The following is a 14183-nucleotide window of genomic DNA, read 5'->3' as shown; positions in this document are numbered from 1 at the left end:
GTATTTTAAAGAGTAAGCAACCTAACTAATAGGGTTGCAAACTCCCAGCAAAAATTAAATAGATTCAACATCTTTCTTCAACAGAACTGCAGACTGCACAGATTGTACCTTCCCAAAGGAAAAAGTACTTACTAGGGTATATTAGACTTAACAGTTACTATATACAGTAATGGATTTTACATCAGATTAAAACTTTGGGTGTAAGATTCAGATAATTAATTATTAAAAACTAGATATTTTAAATGAGAATAAGAAAGAAAAGTATGTCTTTGTGCCCCCCCCCCCCCCATTTTCCCTGTTCATGCCCTATCGGCCCCCCTGGCTAAACTTTGCTAGATCTGCCCCTGCACAGTTAGCAGCCATCAGATAGAAAGGGATCCTGGTGTACAAAGTAATATTAAATAAATTCTAACAACAGCTTCTCAAGCTTAAACGTGCTGCTGTTGTTCAGCCGCTGGTTTCCTCTTTCTGGCGCAAAGTGGGCGATAAACAAACAAGCGAGACGGACTCGCAACAGAAAAGCCGATCAGCTGATCATTAATCAGTTTCACATTGAAGTAGCAGCAGGAGAGGGAGGGTGAGAGAAGAGGTAGTCGCTCCATATATCGGTTGTTAAGGTAAACGCTGGAATGCTTTACAAACATTCAGAGATGAACTTACACACTTGCTTTACTTCTCTCTGGGATCACTTTCTCGGAGATGAAATGCTCAACCAGACCACCTACAGGTTGCATGCCACAGCCGCTCTATCACGTGATGCATACTGCTCCAACGTGCTAAGGTTATGAGCCGAGTTATGCCATGTTGCAAGTTTTGTGAGGTGCTTTTTTGATATTTAATGGATCGATTACATTTTTTATTTCTCTCCGATATCCGATCCAGTAATTTAGGTCAGTATCGGACCGATACCTAATATCAGATTGGTCCATCCCTAGTGGAGACTGCACTGTACTTTGAGAAACTGTTTAAAATGGTTAACCTTTTTAAAACAAATTTTAAACATTTGGATTATTACCTTTTACAATGGTAATAAAGTTACCAAGAATCTTTGTGAAGAACCATCTGCAATTACTATGTCTAAAACACCAGCACATCAAGTGATGTTGAACTTGTTTCAGCTTAATGGTGTAATGTCACACTGTATACACTGAGTGGATGTAAGTTTTTAAAGTACCTTAGCAAATCATTCATAACTATTCATATTCTGTAATTATTCTTACAGCAGTAACCTTTAGGAAATGAGGGTTAGAAATACCCTAAGTTCAAAGAACAGAACACTTCTGAAAAGATTAATAATGCTGCCCCCTGGTGGTGATAGTTTGAGTTCGCAGTTTAGAATTTTAAAACATACCTTTCCATGCTTTGCTGGTGGTCCAACAAGCATAATTTACGAAAGAAAATGTCCTACAATAAAGAGTCATTTGTTCAAACATCACTGGGTTTTGTAGTAAGAATTAAAAGGCAGACAGGCATTGAATTCAACATTTTTATTTTGCAAATCTTCTCCTTTTCCCCCCCTTTTACACCAATGAACCTCAAAATGAGACTTCTCCACAATCAAAAATCCAAGGCATATTTTAAAACGTGAACTGATGAGTCATGATCACATTTTAGTCTCCGCTACAATGAAAACAATGAACGGTGAGAATACACAAGAGGCTGTAGTCACTGTGACCTTTGTAATCCTGAGTGGTCACTTTGATATTGTGAATATTTATTTTTCTGCAATTCACTCACTCTAAACAAATTCCCTGATTCCTTCTTATTGTTTTTGGCAAAATACCTATTGCCATGTTCTAACAAAACATGACAAATCAGCAAATGCACAAAAAGAAATGTGTATGGACACCGAAGATGAAGTACAAAAAACAAGGAACAGTTATTTACAAATGTAACAAGTTAACTGAGTACATAAAGTGTAAAACTGCAAAGCCTTCATATTTATACCCTTACATTTCAACTATATTTGTTTGATGCAAAAAAACGTTCATAAAACCAGTCTTATGAGCTTTTGAAAAACTGTTATTGCTCCATTTCAAAAGTGCACAGCTTCAGTTTTGAAAATAAAATACAGACTTTTTTGTTCAGGTACAGTTAATATTTTGCTGAAATGTTAGCTTTAACAGAAATTTTTCATGATGACCAAGAGCAAGTCAGTTAGAGAGGTAATTTAACTGCAAGTGCCAAAAAGGAAAAAGTTATGCAAATAGTAATAACAACAACAACAACGCCACAATAAATAGCAGTAATACTTGGAAAATCAAAGTGGTAGAAAACTACTATGAACTAAAGACACCAACTAGTGTAGAAAGAGTGCTACCACAATATCAACGAAAATATAAACTTCTGTTTTTCCACCTTTTTAAGAAGTTATTCCTGAGATGTGTTCAAAAAAAATAAAAATAAAAATATAGATTCTGTATAATATCACATTTTCAATCGAACATGCTACACAATTTATATGACAAAGAGCACCCTTTTCAGTAAAAAAACAAAAAACAATACAACATATGGAAATACAATGGGCACAGACCTAAACTGTGGAAGATGAATGGCAGTTTTGACTGGCAGTCAGCTTTAGGTTGAGCGCCACTCCAGGTCCGGGAGTCATGATCTGACTCCACATGTAATTTAAAGAAGGAAATAGGAACTGTGTATTTGCTACTTTGACTGGTCACAAGGTCAGAGGTCAAAGATACTCACAGTGGTCAGCATTTTGTAAACATATTCACATCACCACAGAGCCCTTATCAGAACGCACAAAGAACAGGAAACCTCTCCCCTTCCAAAACAAGGTGTCACACACAGCGTAACACACAGTTTATTCTTTCCAATGATGCTTCCAAAAGTATCAATAAGTGTCATACACATTGCAACACAGTTTTGCTTGGGGCATGTTGTTGCTTGTCTGCACACTCAAATGACCCATTCACTCCAAGCACCAATAAGTATAGACTCTGTTATACTGAGTGCAGAGGGATGACGAATTTGCATCCAAAAGGTGAGTGGTAGTTGATTCCAACTTCTTGGTAAACCATCTTAGGGAGGCCAATATCACAGAGGTAGACTCTGCTGTCTTTGTCTGCTAAAGGCAGTGGAAGTCCTAAAGAGAGGGTCCACTTTGCGTCCACACTCTGAGGCTGCTCACTGACTGGGGGATCAATACTTAGGACTGGAGCACGGTTCTTGTTGGCCCAGTCAGCAACAGATTGGTACCAGGACTGCTCTTTCAGCAGTGGATTCTCATGGCAGTCCAAGCAGTTGATGACGAGATCGACTGGGCTCATAGGCAAGTCTGGGACACAGCCAAAGAGGGAGAATGTTTTTTTAGTTGTATTGCAAAATCATAACACAGAAAAAAAAAATATTAGTGCATGTGATCCCATTACAAACAGTACATTGAGACACTACAGGAATTGAAAGTGCCAACACATGTGGCACTTTCAATTCCTGTAGCAAGGAGTGAAATTATCACCCCTTTCAAAAAGATGTTGGTGCATCTCACCATTTAGCTTTTAATCCAGAGGGGTATACTACAGAGCTCAACCTATATATTAAGTATTCATTGATGTATTATGTTGGTACTTATAAACACCCGATAAAAGAAAATGTAAAAAGTTAAGAGACAGGAGACACACCCTTTTACCACATTATGAGTCAAATAGTTCATCCACCAGAGGACATTCTGCAGCTTGCCTGTTGGCAACATGTTTGGATTGCTATAAACACAACAACCAGCTGATCCGAGCAGAGTTGGGCAGAGCATAAATGAGTAATCCACGATTTGTTATGACAACAAAACAAGAATATTTTTAAACTGCAGTGTCACATTATCTTAGTAAGGACTCATAAATAACCTATACATAACAACTGTTAAGGAAATGTGTTTATGCTTTATGTGTGTGTAAGAAAAAACAAAAAGACAAAACACACACACAAAAAAGGGGGGTGGGGATAAAAAGTCTCTCCCTCCCTCCCTGCAAGACTTCCAGCTGTCTTCAAGATAACACTGATCAAAATAACAGTAAATAATTATAAACCAAGAGTGGATTATCTTGTATTAATTTAGACTAACTAAAACTTTGCAGAGATAAAACCAGTGTTTTGATTTATAAGTTTACGTCCAAGATATCAGTATGAGCTCCAAGCACAAGAGTCAGGAGTGTCTTAAATGGTGCACCTCCACTAGAGGGCAACATTTGCCTATGATAGTCAGTTACAACTGGGCAAGGTTAACACACAGTGCCCCACTTTTCTAGCAACATTGTTGAGACCTGTGTAGGCTACAGTGTGAATACAAAATACTTTAATACTAATACTGGTGGAGTTTTACCTTTGACGCTGGAGACCTGCTTTCCGCTTGTCTTGCTGAAGAGGTTGACCTCACTGGTGACCGACTCTTGCATCTTGACAAAATTAGGCAGGAACAAGATCACCTCCACTTCATGGTTGGCTAAGTGCCTACCACAGCTGATGCCTTGGGCTCCCTGAACATGGGGACCACACAGAAGGACTACGGTGGGTCTCTGGTGGACATTTTTTGGTGTGAGCCTATGAATATTTGAAAAAAGAAAGATTTCTCCATAAAAATCACAGGCAATGACAAGCCCATGAATTACTTTGCGATCAAACTGGCAATGCAAGTCTAAACCCCATCTCAAGGATTTTGTGGGAAGTCAAACACTCATTAAATTTCTGTAGAAAAGAAAAACTGAACCCCACCAAAGGTTTGTTAATTTTGATTATGGGAATTATGACAATGGTACTTGACTAAAGCATGTGAGCTATACTAAGTATTTTATTTATAATTACATTTTTAAAATATCCCAACCTTGATAAATCTTAAATAAAGTCTTCTATATTTACAAGGTTTAATATTAAACTGAACAGAAGAATTGAGTGCCTGCTGGTTCTCACTGAAATAGTTGTGATTTTGCACTACAACACAAAATTAAACCTGATCTGAGTGCACTGTACTTCCAATTTAAATCTGACTCATGCAAGTATTGCAGTGCAAAGTAGATGAAAGGACTGAGGCAATAAACCAGTTTTGTTATGAGCTACTGTGTTGTGTTTCTTTGATGTTAAATAAGCCTCTGCCACACTTAAAAGCAGAGGTGTGGACTCGAGTCACATGACTTGGACTCGAGTCAGACTCGAGTCATTAATTTTATGACTTTAGACTTGACTTGAAAAAATGTTCTAAGACTTGTGACTTGACTTGGACTTTTACACCAATGACCTGGGACTTGAATTGGACTTGAACCGGTTTACTTGAAAAGACTTGATATTTCACCCCAAATATAAAATTTAACATGCATATTATATAGAGATTGAAAATGTGACGTCATTCACGGGTAGAACCGCAAAGGATTCTGGGAACTCGTGGCAAGCGGTACTAGCGCACGCAGGCTTTCAATTGAAATCAGTTATACAGCAATAAAAAGAAACACAAAAATGTCAAGAAGCCGTTGTATTATTAACTGCAATAGCCGGTCGCATGACAGCCACGGGAAGCCGACGGGTAAAGAGATCGGTTGTTATCGGATTACGTCGTTGAAGAGAAATTGTTCGAGCCATGTTTCTGAAGTAACAAAGACGCGACGGATGGCCTGGATTGCAGCCATTCAAAGATCAAATATAACATCCCAGAACACTCCAGCTCACAGGTTAGTCTGCTCCAAGCATTTACACGAAGGTCAGTGTTTTTTAGTAGTTAATACGTCATTTTCATAACATAATTGGTGATATAGGTTACAAGCAAGTCTGGCGCTGAACAGAAATTGTCGCGCTATGCTCCTTTATTTATTGTGCATAAATAGTGAATTGTCCTGACACAATATTGCGTTTCGCTTCTGTTATTATGGTACATTGACAAAAACATATACTTTTATTCACAGGATAAAACAGGTTTTTTGTATCACTAATTGCCCAGTACGATTACAGCATACAATATTGTTGTCACTGCTACATTTCTGTGATGGGTACCAGAAATTATTTCCACTACTAATTAATTACCGTTGAGCTCAAAGGTCCTATTAATAAACGGTTAAGGAATGTGTATTTATGACGACGATTTGTGAGACTGGTAAACTTATGATACGTACGATGGTCTTTCGTTCTACACGGTGCAGTTCAAGGTCCTGTACCCATCCGTCGGTAAACTGTACCTGGGCTTGTTGCAGTGACCTGAAGTTACTAAACTTCATGAGTGTATGCACTCACTCCAAGAACCGTGTAATTATAAATATGCATATAAATATGCTACGATGAGATAGCTGACTTCATCTAACTAGCAAATGTTGTCCAGGCTACGTTGGTGATACAGTTTTTTTTTAATGTGTATATTTTTGTCATGCGATTTTAAAGCTGGTCCTACAACCGCATCCAAGAATAACATGCAGCTTATCTCAGAACTGTCGGTGAAAATTATTCTTGGAGCTAGGTTTAATTGAGCTGCATTTTATAGAGGTGCAATTTCACAATTTGTGTATATTTTCTAAGTTCACTATTTTGTCATGTGTTGAGAAAAACACAGATTTAAAAATTACATGGTCTAATATTTACATTTAGCATATAACTGCAACATTATTTTTTCGTTGTTTTTTTTTTTTTTTAAAGACTCGAAAGGACTTGAAATTCAAAGTTTCAGACTTGTGACTTGACTCGGACTTTTACACCAGTGACTTGAGACTCGACTGACTTGCCTGACATTACTTGAGACTTGACTTGAGACTTGAGGATAAAGACTTGAGACTTACTTGAGACTTGCAAAACAATGACTTGGTCCCACCTCTGCTTAAAAGTACATGTAAATAATACCGAACAGGGTTTGCTTTGGTCTTTTAGGATGTTATTTAATCTTAATGTAGAATGTAGTGTCTTCCTAAAACAATAAGCCTTGTTTTTCAGACAAGGATGTTTAACACACTGTTGTACATTCTTTTTCTTATAATACAAACCACTAACAGTAGCTAGCCATGAGACTGGGAAGTCTAAGGTGCTACTGAAGCTAGGACTGGTACTCCTTACCTGTTCGGTCCACCTAACAATGTGAGAGCCATCTGACTGGAACAAACACCGACTGCTTCTAGCCTGCGCTCAAGAGAAAGACCCCAGCGCTCTGCAGCTGCTAGGAGTTGTTTATGAAGCTCATAGGGCACGGTGGGAACCACCAGACCTGTGTCTGCAAAAAGAAAACATGTGAGATAGAGACTGTGTTAATGTGTTTTCATTTCAGCACCAGTTTTAGTTACATTCTAGAAGCAAAACATTTAATAAAACTGAAGCCATTTAGCCATTAATCTCCATCAAAATGGCTTTAGAAACAAAAGTAGAAGCAAAGTCAAATCTAATAATAGGACTTTGGTGATAAGGACATATTAGTCTACAGTAGGGTTGCCAACTCCCTGAAAAATAAATAAGGGACACCTCGTGGCCAGGGCCGGGCGACCCAGTTGTCTTCACCCTTCCCAGTGTGGTGAATTTTCTAGCTCTTTTTTTGTGTGTGAAATTATTTTTTTAACCATTTGACTTGAAGTTGATTTAAGTAGATGTGTATTCTTTGTGATATAAACACATGTGAAACAAATGATCATTTAGCCATTTATTTTTAGCTCAAAATGACAACATTAACACAATAAAACAGGTCTCCTTCTTAAACAGAAGCCTGTCATGCTTAACTTTTGAGAATATAAGTAAATCTTTCTTTAAAAGAACTCTGTCCTGCTTAACTTAAAATAATAGAAAACAATAGAAAGAAAAATATTCTTGTAACAGTGCACATTTAGTGCATTTAGTACAATTGGCTTCAGTTGAAATATTATTTCAGCTTTTCTAATGCTAATCAGCTGCTCCTGTTTGTAAACCCGCTTGTTCCCATGATTACGCATCTTAACTCATCATCATTATTCATCTATGTATTACTTTTATGTATTAGTCATCTATTTGTTGTAATCATCTATCCTTGCAGTCGTTTATTACACAAAATAAATTATATTATCACACTTCTGGCCACATAGCGCTGATATTCACTGCACATGCCCATATTAACTTTTTCCAGCCAGGTGTTTTCCTTTTCCCATTCTTCCCTTTCTCTGAGGGGAACAAACATTGCTGCTCTAACGCTGGGCTCACACTGTGCGGTTTTAGGCCCATTTTGAGCCGATTTTTGAGTGATCGGACCGATTTTGGCCTTCATCGTGCATCGTGTAGTATACGTGGGGTAACGAGAAGTGATTAACACCTCACGACCAGCTCCCGATCATCAATCGCTCGTGAGGGTGTCACCACAGCCGCTCACACTGCTCGCGCGCAAACACGTAAACGTTGGTGTAAAAGACGGAGCAGCACGGCAGTGCAGCGTGTGATCTGGACACAAGCGATGGAGGCACAACTTGTAGAACTTTGGAAAGCTCATCCGAGCCTTTTCGATGTGGCATCACAAAATTATCACGACCACAACAACCGTGAAAATAGTTGGATTTACTCTGCTGCTCAATCACAGCTGCCTGATGAGTGTTTTTCATTAGCAATTTAGCAAAGTTGATGGTGGTGTGTGTGTCTGTGTGAGTGTAAGACGGAGAGAGAGAGCGCGCGCGACAGATTTTCTGTTATAACCTTCATGTTATGGAGGCACAGTGTGAGCACTCAGGTCGCATCAGAGCATCGGGCGGTATAGTGTGAGACCTGCATCGTGACCTACCAACTTCTAACCCCTGCGAGTCAATCGTGCAGTTTGAGCAGGAGCTGAATAACGTGACTGAAAAAAAATCGCACAGTGTCTGCCCAGCTTTAGGTGTACTGTCGTCCGAGACTTGCACCGCCGTGTCGGCGTTTGTTCCCCTGTTGGCCATGCTTCTTGTTGTGGTCATCTGTTGTCTTCCGGTATTTTCTCCGTAAGCGACCTTTCCTCGACCAATGAGATGAGCGGTAATCTGAATTGTCATACTCGAATTGTCATAAGTGTGCTGTCAGCTCATTGGTCACAAAGCAGGAGAGGGGCTGGGAATTATGTTTTCAAACAAAGCGTTAATTCCATTAAAAGTTATAGACTACTTTTGATTCTCACTGTATTACGGGACAAAGTGCGTCCCTTATTAGCTCAATACGGGACGTGTACTTTTGTTTCTAAATACGGGACGATTCCGTATTTTAAGGGACGGTTGGCAACCCTAGTCTACAGATAAACACATTCCCAGGTTTTCCGGCGGACAGTAGTCGGGTTGCATTGAATCAGAAAGTAATTCAAATAACTGGATCGCAAAAAAAAAAAAAAAGAAAAAAATAAATAACAGTAGGGCTGTTTGATATAACGATATATATCTGATGACGATATAAAGAAATCTATCGTTTCATTTTACGCTATCGTTTGTTTCGTGGTGTCGCAAAATAAACTGTTTACGGCAATATTTTTTCATCGTTTTGATGGTCACTGTAGTGGCTATATTCATTTCTTAAAGTTCTCTCTTTCTCTTATATTTAATATAACCACACTATGGACGGACAAGCGCCTGTTGTTATGCGTTGTCCTTAGCAACAACGACGGTAAAACCATCGCGTGTCCGCTTGTTTATTTTCCACATAAACCTTTCACAATAAAGCTCAAGATCCTGTTCAGACTTTTCAAAATAAACTGAATCACGTGAAAGAGTATGCAGAGTGTTTACGGATGAGAAGCCAAAAAGAGCCGCCAGGTGCTAAAAAATAAGCCTTCGACTCAAACGTTAGAACAGGCTTTTCCCCGCAGCACCCTGTGTAATAAATACTCACAAAGAAAACGGCGGCCGTTAAAACTTATGTCTAAAAATGTATAATTTCGTATATCGTTAAAACACTCGACTCCAGGTACACGACGCCCAGCTGGAAACACGTCACGCAAGTCGAGCTGCCCGAGATTCACAGAATTTACAGAAAATGTTACATTTTTGTGATTTATATCGTTATCGGGACGATACATGTCTTATATCGGGGATATGAGCTTTTGGTCATATCGCACAGCCCTAAATAACAGTAATAATAATTTTTGCTTGACATCATGCAAACTCAAGCATTTCATGAACATTTGCGACAACAAATAAACCTGCAATAGAAACGTATCTGGGAGCATGTGTGCGAATAAAAAGTGCGGCAATATGAAGCTCATGCAGCCCTCAGCTTCTAAACAAAAAGACTGATAGCACAACAGCAGCAGTGAAGATGATGCTGCCATAGTTTAATGTGGAGTCAGTCCACACACACAGACACAGAGAAGAGCATTGGGGGAGCAGTTACCGAGGTGGTGAACTTAGGTGGAAACTAGGGATGGACCGATCTGATATTACGTATCGGTCCGATACTGACCTAAATTACTGGATCGGATATCTGAGAGAAATAAAAAAAATGTAATCCGATCCATTAAATATCAAAAAAGCACCTCACAAAACTTGCAACATGGCATAACTCCGCTCATAAACGAAGCACGTCGGAGCAGTATGCGTCACGTGATAGAGCGGCTGTGGCGTGTGAGACTTCTCTGCGGTCTGGTAAAGCATTTGGAGCCTTGCTACAAAACCGGCATTTCATTTCATTTCAAAGTTATCCCAGAGAGAAGTAAAGCAAGCAAGTGTGTAAGTTCATCTCTGAATGTTAGTAAAGCATTCCCACGTTAAGCTTAACAACCGATATATGGAGCTTAATAGTTCTACTAAGTACTCTTTAAAATACCAGAATAGGGAGGATGGAGGATTTAAGTTTATTAGATTGATCAGTATTGCTGAACTATGAAATATTTTGGGTGCAGTGTATTTTTTGCATGAAGGTATAACAGAATAGCTTTAGTGTTTTTTTGTTGGGTTTTTTTTGTTTTTTTAAACTTGAGTATGAACTTATAAAAAAATACACTATCGGATTCATCGGAGTCAGTATCGGCAGATATTCAAATTTATGATATCGTATCGGACATAAAAAAAAAGTGGTATCGTGCCATCTCTAGTGGAAACAAATCATTTTTCTAGCATGTTTTGTTTCCACTTGTTACTGTAATCACCAATAAAAATTTTACTAGGAAAAAGTGTGGTTCATCAAATGACGTGCTTAACAAGCTCTGACATGATCAAAAGTGAACTTGTAGCTGCTTCTGTCCACGGTCGTTTGCTTTACACAGCAAAAGCTGCAGACGTTAAAATATGACAATGAACTGTTATGAACTTCGTCTGACACCATGTTTAAAATAGGCAGATTGCTGAAGGCTGATGATAGCCATCCCACGTTCTATCGTTGTGATACCTGCAACAAGGAGAGGTGAGTCTAAAGGCGAGCATGGGGTATAGTAAAACATGTTTATTTTGAAGGTTTAGGTAAAATCATTTTTCAGATTTAGTCAATTTTAAAAATAATATATGAATAAAACTGTATTATACATTTAAAAATATACACAAGGAAGCTTTCTTGCAGGGCAGCACAAGAAAGACATACATGCTTTTAACTGACATTACTTTACGTGAGATTTTTTTTATTTTTGGATTTCATTTTAATATGCCATGCATTTTTGAGAAATCTATGCAGTTAAACTATTAAAACATGAATTTTTAAAATAGAAATTAATGAGACTTTTATTTTGAAAGTCCTGTGTTTTTTGTTTTTAATATTTATTATTGCTCATTAGTAAGACTCTTAATTAATAAGAGACTAATGACTCTTCTTGTCATTGTTTGTTCTAGTATAAAGTGATCACAGTTTTTTGTCCTTGTCACATGATCTGTAAATAGTATCTCTATGTTTTTACTAGCTTGTGTTTAACACCAACCTGCCAGAGGGTCTGGAGATGGAAATTAGCCCAAGGCTATAATCTGGCATATTTACATTTGTTAAACTGTTCATTAATATGTATTGCCCCTCTTTCTAAATAAAATAAATAAATACATAAAGACAAAAGAATGTCTTACCTAATTGCTTGATTAATCGGTTGAATAATCAATAACATACTGGATTAGGGCTAGGGCTGCAGCTAACTGTGAGTAAACTATTGGGGAAAAGTTGTTCTTCCTCTATCTGACCTGATCTTGCTCCCATCACAAGATTCTCCATTTCCCTTCTTGTTTGTCACTGCTGTCTGAGCAAACAAAGGACAGATTGGCAGCCTTTAGAAAAGATGGCAAACATGAGGCAGTCAGAGTGATAACGCCTATTCCCCACAGGCCCTGAACTCACACGCACCATCACATGGTTTCTGACCAATTCCCAGCTCTTAGCTGCGGGACAGGACTGCACTGCACTGGACCCCCCACACTGGCTGCTTCTCAGTCAAAACATGCAGCGGGTTCGCGTGACAAAAAAGGGGGGCAAACATCACACAAATATGAACACCTGCACCTGTATCCCAACATCTTGTGGTGAGAAACTGGGGAGGGCTAAAGTAAGATGGATGATGGTGGTGATTGGGCCAAAAAGTGAGTCCATTCATCTTCTTAAAAACACACCGTTACCCATGACCAGATGAACCATCAGACAAAGTATTTAACCCAAAAACATTATGCATGCACTATACACTTTTAGGTAAGATTTGCCACCTTTTGACTTCAGGAACCTTTAAGAACTGTGTGAAGCACTCTCCAAATCGTTTTGGAGGCTTCAGCTACTGGACTGTTCTGTCTAACCTAATGACTCTTACTTTGGACTTCTTAAAAAATTCTGTTTTTAATTAGCTAACTATAGGAGCCAAAAACAATCATTTTAAGAGCACCGTTAAGAAAAAAGTAAATCATTGTTACAAACTCTTAATACACATTTAATTAATTACTACAAAAGTAGCTTTTGGTTCACAAGTCAACTTTTCATAAGAAGTCCTATTTCAAGAAAAATTCTTAAATTCCTTTGTTTTTTTTAAATTGCATCCTTCATACTATGTAACCAAACACAATTGTTCTTGTGTATTTCCTTGAATTACTGTAATGTATATCTGCAGTTTGTTTTTCTTTTTTTAAAAATCACTGTACAAACTAAATTGTGTGGAAAGCTTCATAGAGGGTGTGCTAATCCCTAGCTATCCATTGCCTGTGGCACATTATAAGGGTAATAAGAGTCAAGCTGGGGGAACTGTGCGGCTCAGGGTCCCTTTGATAAATAAAGCTACTGGGAGGCAGTTAAGTCCTTAATGGCCTCTTACACATCTCCAGCCTGGCAGCTGAGAAGTTGGTGGCCTCACTGGTGTGCACAGAACTTACACTGACACAAAGAGATGCAAGCACGTGCACACACACACACAAACACAGACCCCACATCACACTCATATACACCCACGACTTTGCACCCAGACATGCAACACTCAATGACACACACATTCTACACACACACACACACACACCCTCACAAGATAATTGCATATAAACACAGAGTCTCATGCCGTGCCTGACCGAAATTCTTGCTTATCTTTAGGTCGGCCCTGTTCCCCTCCCACTATTCTTTATTGATACCACACAAAGACTGCTAATATGTTTCAGTAGGCAACAAAAATCTAGAGCATGCCAATCCTCCTGTGAGCGATAAGCACAGGAAAGTCAACTGGTTCTTGTCATGCAAGTGCTGCCTTAAGTGCCAAGCTCAGAGGAAGTGGGTGTTGCATTAGTATGCACTAATTGCTTTTAAACCAACCCATCAGGTGCGCTTCGTAACTCTGCTGCTTAAGTTTCTGCAACCAAAACGCCCCACCTTTCTCTCGCTCTCACATATGCATACAATTCACACACACTCTCAGTGCAGTATTAAAAACAGACTAGCTAAACTGGGTAGCTGTGAGTATACAGCAGCGCTAAAATAAACTGAGCTGGAAGTTATCCTTCAAGTGTGACAAGGAAACTGGCAAGACTGAAAGCAATACGCGCTGGTTGGATACGAGCCATGTGTGACTAAGGCTTGCACTGGGGTAGGGAGGGAAAGCAGCCCATTTCATTCACTTCTGTTCCACTTTAAGAGTTGCAGAGGTAGCAAGAAGAAAATAAAACTAACATTAAAATTTGAAATATTACCTTTTAGTAATTTAGTGGTTCAAACAGCTTAATATTGGAGCGCCACAGAGGTTTTTGAGTCTCAGTCTTCCTTATTGTTTTTACCTTTTCTAGGCACTATTAGTGCACATAATAACAAGGTTAATATATGTGCAAGTAACTCCTATGAGCTCAAGCTCATGCTATACATTGCTCTAAACA

General features: G+C 38.7%; 1 protein-coding gene across 1 annotated transcript in view; it reads right to left on the bottom strand.

Moving 5' to 3' along the window:
- Window positions 1–2451: 2451 nt before the first annotated feature.
- Window positions 2452–14183, bottom strand: part of LOC146639366 (enhancer of mRNA-decapping protein 3-like) — a 29373-nt gene continuing 17641 nt past the window's right edge. The window contains exons 5-7 of the mRNA XM_085352079.1: window positions 7033–7186; window positions 4334–4551; window positions 2452–3295 (exon numbers count right to left, since the gene is read on the bottom strand). Coding sequence (XP_085208205.1) covers window positions 2961–3295; window positions 4334–4551; window positions 7033–7186 — 707 coding nt within the window. The 3' untranslated portion in view covers window positions 2452–2960. The remainder of the gene's footprint in view (window positions 3296–4333; window positions 4552–7032; window positions 7187–14183) is intronic.

The sequence above is a fragment of the Diplotaxodon limnothrissa genome, linkage group LG1 (assembly GCF_057381915.1).
Source record: "Diplotaxodon limnothrissa isolate DT_005_m linkage group LG1, D_limnothrissa_male_GT1.1, whole genome shotgun sequence".
Classification (NCBI taxonomy): domain Eukaryota; kingdom Metazoa; phylum Chordata; class Actinopteri; order Cichliformes; family Cichlidae; genus Diplotaxodon; species Diplotaxodon limnothrissa.
Note: the sequence above shows the minus strand (reverse complement) of the source record. Positions and strands in the feature narration are given on the sequence as shown.